This window comes from Nomascus leucogenys, chromosome 5 (genome assembly GCF_006542625.1).
Source record: "Nomascus leucogenys isolate Asia chromosome 5, Asia_NLE_v1, whole genome shotgun sequence".
Classification (NCBI taxonomy): Eukaryota; Metazoa; Chordata; class Mammalia; order Primates; family Hylobatidae; genus Nomascus; species Nomascus leucogenys.
The window spans coordinates 643,746-651,784 of record NC_044385.1 but is presented as its reverse complement, the minus strand read 5'-3'; the positions used below and the strand labels follow the sequence as shown (position 1 = coordinate 651,784).

The 8,039-nt window shown below is 35.0% G+C and overlaps 1 protein-coding gene across 1 annotated transcript; it reads right to left on the bottom strand.

Annotated features, from left to right (window-relative positions):
* Window positions 1–1,982: 1,982 nt before the first annotated feature.
* On the bottom strand, window positions 1,983–2,902 carry LOC100601400 (olfactory receptor 13G1). The gene is given in 4 exon segments (XM_030812878.1): window positions 1,983–2,038; window positions 2,041–2,287; window positions 2,289–2,632; window positions 2,635–2,902. Coding segments are annotated over 4 exon segments (915 nt in total).
* Between the last annotated feature and the right edge of the window lie 5,137 nt (window positions 2,903–8,039).

The window sequence follows — 8,039 nt, the reverse complement described above, 5'->3', positions numbered from 1 at the left end:
ATCAACAAATTATATGAACCTAACAAAATAGCCTAAAAAATAAACCAATAGTATTCTATTTTCAGAAATATTAAATATGTAAATACCTTGATAAACTTGAAAATGCATGCTTTAAACTAATACTGTATACTCTACTGTCCCAAAAAAAGAGTGGAGATTATTTACCAGCACATATAAAACAACTTAAAAATGGATAATTTATTTCACCCTAAAAATGAGTCTCAATAAATTCCAAAGGTTTAAAAAATTACAAATATTGTGGAATGTGTAATACGTGTATGCACATGTGGATGTATGTATATCTGTACATATAGGTATATATGTGTGTGAGTGCACATTTGTATGTAAGACCATTATGAAGCTATCTCTAGATTATATTGTTAAGTAAAAAAAACTATAATGCAGAAAGGGATATTTAATATTTGCTTATATTACAGTTTATGTTATATATAACATATGATGAAACACTGCATATATACATATATCTAAGGTTATATATGTAAGTTTATGATATATATAACATAACATTACATATACATATATAGTAAAGTTATATAAAATATGTTATATATAACATAAGTGTTATTTATGCATGTTATATAACATATTACTAATATATGTAACATATAAAACAAAATGTTATATATGTAAAACATGAAATGTTTTATCATTTTCTTTATCAATTTATCTGATGATGGACACAACTGCTCCAGATGTATTTGTAAGACAAAATTCCAATATGTTTTCATAATTGTGGAAACATCTTGTAAAAATACGCTTTACTAATCACAGCAAATGATGTATTTCTTCCAACTTGTTATAAGATATGTTGTATATTTTTATTATGTATCCTCAGTTTTGGCATTCTCACGTGCTCAACCTAATTTTATTTCACGATTTAGTTTGTGACTTCAAATCTGCATTTATGATACATTTGCTAGTAGATACTCATAGTAACTGCCATAGTATAGACACCCATTTCTCATCCAATCTATGTTACATCCAAATTTTTACAGGGGTGCCAAGTGCCTAATTTTAGAATATACTCTTCCAATTGGTGCTTACAACTTGAAATGGTATAATAATATAGCTATAGCCAATGAGATGTAGCTTATACTTACTGGGTTAACCTTATAAAAATAATAGACAATGCTCCATTTGCCCCATGAAATCTCTGTCTTTAGCCTTCATTCTACTTGGGTTATGGATAAGATGCCTAGTAATACAAAAGCCATTCATGATCCTAGGGAAAACAATGTCGAAGGGCAGAACAAGATGACTGAAGGTGCATACTTCATTGATGGCCCCACTGAACTGCCATACACACTATTGACTGCCTAATGTCAGACTAATGTTGCATGAGGCATAAGTCTACTCACTGGTTTAAAAGGACTGAAGTAATATTGTGTCACTTTTTCCTGAACACATGGAGACTTTAGAATTTGCCCAATAATTTTATTCAGTAGAGCACGATTTTTCTCCAATGAAATCTAAATAACATAATGAGGTTCAACCCCAGAGTAGATGCCTCATTATCACAATGCTCTAAGTGAATGAACCCAGCCTATTAAGCAAGCGAAAATTTATCACACACACTACTCTCCAGCTCACATTCACATACCAACAAATAAATGGCACAAAATACATAAAATGTTTTGTGATATTTGCATGTATGATGTGCACATGCACGTATAGGTAAATATTTGTGTATATGCATATATAAGTATTCGAAGTTACGTACATATTTTTGGAAAATGCTGGAATGTATATTATATATTTATGTTAGGGTATTGTGCATATTGCTTTATGAATATTCTTCACATAAAGAGTACAGAATTTTGGAGACAATGAGACTACTAGGAAGAAGGCAGGAATAAGAGGGAAGGGAAAATTTGGAATGGAGGTAACTATGAAAAATCAGTAAAATCTGAGATGCTCTAGAAGATGGTTCTAGAGTACAGAGGTGATGTTCCATGTTGAAACTATGAGTGTTTCAGAAATGCAAACACCTACCTAATTCCTGCCTGCATCTCCCTAGGAAGCTGTACACCACCGGGTTTAATGTGGGAGTCACAAGAGTATAGACTGCAGCTACCACCTTGTCTCTTTCAAATGTATAGCTGGAAGCAGGGCGGATATAGGTGTAGATTACAGAATAGTAAAGGGTCACCGCTATGAGATGGGATGAGCATGTTGAGAAGGCCTTCCTCTTGCCTTCTACTGTGCGGATATGGAGAATAGCAACAATGATAAAACCATAGGAGATGCAGGTAAGAATAAAGTCCCCCTATGGCCAGGGTGATATCAGCAACATACACCGTCACCTCATTGATTCTTACAGGGCTGCAGGGCAAAGCCAGCAATGGGGGTATCTCACAGAAGAAGTGGTCAATGGTGTTTGGCCCACAGAAAGTCAGCCTCATGATGAGAGCTGTGTGCACCCAGGAATTGGTGACTGCAATAGCCATGACCATGCTGAGCAAGGCTACACACATATGGTGGTTCATGATAGTACTGTAATGAAGAGGGAAACAAATGGCCACATAGCGGTCATAGGCCATGGTGGTGAAGAGAACCATCTCAGCTCCCAGAGACCATGTGAAGAAGAAGAGCTGGGACATGCAGTCTGCTATGAAATGGTATTTTCTGATGTTAGCGTGGTCCCCAGCATCTTAGGTGTGATGCTTGTTGTGCAGATGATGTCCACAACAGCCAGCATCAGAAGGAAAATACACATGGGCATATGCAAGGTGTTGTTATAGATTACGGCAATGATGATGAGCATGTTGCCGAGAAAAGCCACAAGATAGATAATGAGAAAAAAGAGGAAGATAATTCCCTGGAGTTCAGGCTTTTTGGTGAGGCCCAGAATAATGAACTCAGTTACAACGCTGTGATTCATCCTACTTGGGTGATTGAATGGCAGTAATTGCACAGAATAAACAACTGAAAATTGAAAGAATCTGTGTGTTAGTTTAAGTCCCTTTGTAGGTCACTCAGGACTTGCTTTATGAATCTGGGTGCTCCTGTGTTGGGTGCATATATATTTAGGATAGTTAGCTCTTCTTGTTGAATTGATCCCTTTACCATTATGTAATGGCCTTCTTTGTCTCTTTTGATCCTTGTTGGTTTAAAGTCTATTTTATCAGAGACTAGGATTGCAACCCCTGCCTTTTTTTGTTTTCCATTTGCTTGATATATCTTCCTCCATCCCTTTATTTTGAGTCTATGTGTGTCTCTGCACGTGAGATGGGTTTCCTGAATACAGCACACTGATGGGTCCTGACTCCTTATCCAGTTTGCCAGTCTGTGTCTTTTAATTGGAGCATTTAGCCCATTTACATTTAAAGTTAATATTGTTATGTGTGAATCTGATCCTGTCATTATGATGTTAGTTGGTTATTTTGCTCATTAGTTGATGCAGTTTCTTGCAAGCCTCGATGGTCTTTACAATTTGGCATGTTTTTGCAGTGGCTGGTACCGGTTGTTCCTTTCCATGTTTAGTGCTTCCTTCAGGAGCTCTTTTAGGGCAGGCCTGGTGGTGACAAAATCATTCAGCATTTGCTTGTCTGTAAAGTATTTTATTTCTCCTTCACTTATGAAGCTTAGTTTGGCTGGATGTGAAATTCTGGGTTGAAAATTCTTTTCTTTAAGAATGTTGAATATCGGCCCCCACTCTCTTCTGGCTTGTAGAGTTTCTGCTGAGAGATCAGCTGTTAGTCTGATGGGCTTCCCTTTGTGGGTAACCCGACCTTTCTCTCTGGCTGCCCTTAACGTTTTTTCCTTCATTTCAACTTTGGTGAATCTGACATTATGTGTCTTGGAGTTGCTCTTCTCGAGGAGTATCTTTGTGGCGTTCTCTGTATTTCCTGAATCTGAATGTTGGCCTGCCTTGCTAGATTCGGGAAATTCTCCTGGATAATATCTTGCAGAGTGTTTTCCAACTTGGTTCCATTCTCCCCATCACTTTCAGGTACACCAATCAGACGTAGGTTTGGTCTTTTCACATAGTCCCAAATTTCTTGGAGGCTTTGTTTGTTTCTTTTTATTCTTTTTTCTCTAAACTTCCCTTCTCACTTCATTTCATTCATTTCATCTTCCATCACTGATACCCTTTCTTCCAGTTGATCGCATTGGCTACTGAGGCTTCTGCATTCTTCACGTAGTTCTCGAAACTTGGCTTTTAGCTTCATCAGCTCCTTTAAGCACTTCTCTGCATTGGTTATTTTAGTTAAACATTCCTCTAATTTTTTTTCAAAGTTTTTAACTTCTTTGCTATTGTTTTGAATTTCCTCCCGTAGCTCGGAGTAGTTTGATCATCTGAAGCCTTCTTCTCTCAACTCGTCAAAGTCATTCTCCATCCAGCTTTGTTCTGTTGCTGGTGAGGAACTGCGTTCCTTTGGAGGAGGAGAGGTGCTCTGCTTTTTAGAGTTTCCAATTTTTCTGCTCTGTTTCCTCCCCATCTTTGGAGTTTTTTCTACTTTTGGTCTTTGATGATGGTGATGTACAGATGGGTTTTTGGTGTGGGTGTCCTTTCTGTTTGTTAGTTTTCCTTCTACCAGACAGGACCCTCAGCTGCAGATCTGTTGGAGTTTGCTAGAGGTCCACTCCAGACGCTGTTTGGCTGGGTGTCAGCAGCGGTGGCTGCAGAACAGCGGATTTTCATGAACTGCAAATTCAGCTGTCTGGTCGTTCCTCTGGAAGTTTTGTCTCAATTAAAAAAAAAAAATCAAATATGAGAATAAAAATAATAAAAACAGCCATGAAAATTTGCATAAGGTAAAAAAGACCAATTATCTTAATGCTAATTGGTTTTAAAAATGAAGAAACTGATCTTTCAATGTCATGTGTAATTTATTAAGGCAGATATTCCAAATAAGAGAACAGGGATTAAAACCCATTTATACCTGCCTCAAAAATTCATGTGTTTTCCACTGCCCTACCTTCCCCACACTTCACATATTCCCAGCTCCCACAGATTACTTGACTTAAATTGGTTTCTTTAGTTGCACAAAAGCTGAATAAATGATAAGTTTTTACCTTTAAAAAAAAACTACATATGAAACTACAATGACCTTAATAACAAATTTTAATGGAAAGGTATACTTGCATAAACTGAAATGTAATCTATGTTCTAAGTTAGAAAGTCTCATGAAATGGTCAGTTCTAAAGTTATTTTTATATATTTAATACAAAAGCAATGAAAATTGCAAGCTTTTTGGTCAAGCTAGACACATGATCCTAAATCATGAAAAAGTAAATACGTAATATTAACTAGAAAAATACTGAGCAGAAATAGTTATGAGGCAGAACTTGCTGTATTAAATTTTAAAATTACTGCTGAGACTATAATAGAATAATGAGGCATTGGATCCTGTATGAAAGGAGAGAAGAAGGAAAGGGACCAGGAAGTGACGGGAGGGAGATAGAAGACAAACCTAGAAATAGGTCCTACTACATATAGAAAGTTAACATATGATAAAATCACTATTGCAAATTACTGGGGCAAAGATAGTTTTTTAAATATATGGAGGTAGAACAACTGTATAGTTATTTGCCAGAATCAAAATTAGATTCATTCCTCATGTTACCCACGGGAAAAAAAATGGTTCAGAGATCTGAATGTAAAACTGGAAATGTGGCAATTACAAATACTAGGAAAAAATGAATTTTTTTTCTGTAATCTCAGAGTAGGGAATGGCCTCCTAAACAAGACTTAAAATCTATGTGCAATAGAAATATAATCTGTTTGACTACATAAAATTAAAGTAAAATACAGGGGGAAAACACCATGAGCAATTAAAAATAATGGAGAAAAAATATTTGTGACATATATTATAGGTGAAAGGCTAACATCCTTAATATATAAAAAGATTAAACATTGACTAAAGATTTGTAAACTCTATGGAAAATTGGCCAAAGATATTAGAGCAATTCATATAGAAATATGAAAATCGTTATTAGATATATTTTTAATGGTGAACTTCACAATAATAAGATAAATGCAAATTAAAACAACCTTAAGATACCACTTCTCATGAAACTGGCAAAAATGCAAAACCTTGACAGGGCATTCTGTTGATGGGAATGTGGAGAAACAGACATTCTCACATATTATTCATGATAATACAAATGGTGCAAACCCGTTTTGGAAATTTGGGTTTTATCTAACAAAACTAACTAAGCATCGACCCAATAATTTGCTGATAACCAGAAAATAGATCTCTGACAGTATAAAAAAGATGTAGAAAATTATTCATCATAGCACTATTTATAATTGCTAAATATTGTAAAATGACTTCAATATTCAGGCATAGAAAATTGATTGAATAAGCTTTTGTACATCTACACAATGGAAGCATTATGCAAATGTAAGAAAAAAAATGAGGTAGATCTGTATACAGCGTTTCCAAGAAATATTAAGTGAAAAAAGCTAACTACTAAAAAATATAGAGTACCACCTCTTGTATAGAAAGAAAAGGAAAATAGAGAAAGCATATCTGCTAGCCTAAAAATGAAAACATAGAAAATAAAAGTAAAAAAAATTTGAGTATATTAGCTACAATAGGTGAAGAGTGGGAAGAAGTAAAAGGTATAGGGCAGGGAATATCCCTTCTTGCATGTATCTTCTTGTGCATTTTTGACTTGTATATTCAAAACATGAAATAAAATCTATAACAATGAGAAACATGGAAGTCCTAAAACTGAAAGAAAATGAAAGCAAATAAACTCAAGCATACTTGAAATGAGTATCAGATACACACTGAAGGGGGAAAAAGAAGACATTAAAATAACAAAACCAGGTTAGTAATAATATAGTCCCGGATCATATATAATGTTATGGGTGGGGTGAAATATGAGAGAATTGCTAGCAAATCTTGAACTACTTTTAATAAATGTATTTGTTTATTTATCTACGTTTTATTTTAAATTCCGGGGTACATGTTCAGATTTGTTATATAGGTAAACTTATGTCATGGGGGTTTGTTGCACAGATTATTTAATCATCCAGGTATTAAGCCTAGTAGCCATTAGTTATTTTTCTGGATTCTCTTCCTCCTCCCACCCTCCACCCCGATATGCCCCAGTATGTGTTGTTCCCCTCTATGTGTCCATGTGTTCTCACCATTTAGCTCCCACTTATAAGTGAGAACATGTGGAATTTGGTTTCTGTTCCTAGGTTAGTTTGCTAAGGATAATGGTCTCCAGCTCCATCCATGTTTCTGCAAAGGACATGATCTCATTCTTTTTTATAGCTGCATAGTATTCCATGGTGTGTATGTACCACATTTTCTTTATCTGGTCTATTTGTGATGGACATTTAGGTTGATTCCATGTCATTGCTATTGTGAATAGTGTTGCAATGAACATACGTGTGCATGTGTCTTTATATATTATAATGATTATTTTCTTTTTGGTAGATAGTAATGAAATTGCTGTTTTTAATGACTAAATATAATTTAATTTTTCCCTCGCCATTGTACAAAAAATTATGTGTGCATAGATATAATGTTTAGATTGATTGTTATATTCCTTCAGTGCTGTATTTGTTGTACAAAGGCAATTTATTATGGTTAAACCTATTTTTTTCAAACTTCTGTTTTCCCTGATGGGGCATCTATTGTTTTTCCACTGCCAGTAATTTGTTACTGGAAGATAATTCTGAATAATAATGTATTGTATCTACAAATGTATCATCGTAAGTTATAGGCTAAAGAAAGAAGAAAGAAAAGTGAATCAGAATTCTAGTAGTCAAGTATATTTGCTTGAAAATTAATTATGCAAATCATGCTTAAGTGGGGTGTGTTTTTCAATCAATATAGAAAGAAAGGACCTGAGTCAATGAAAGCATTCTGTTCAGATAGTAGGCGCTGCTTTTGGGGGTTTTGGAAATTGAGGCCTAACCTATGGAAGCAGGAAGGCTATTCATCCTCAGAGGGTAGCAATCTGATTTTTATTAGAAATTTTGATTTTTAGAAATCTCCAAGAATATGTTTAGGAATTCCATGGATCTGAAACTAATCCTCAGAATGAATAAA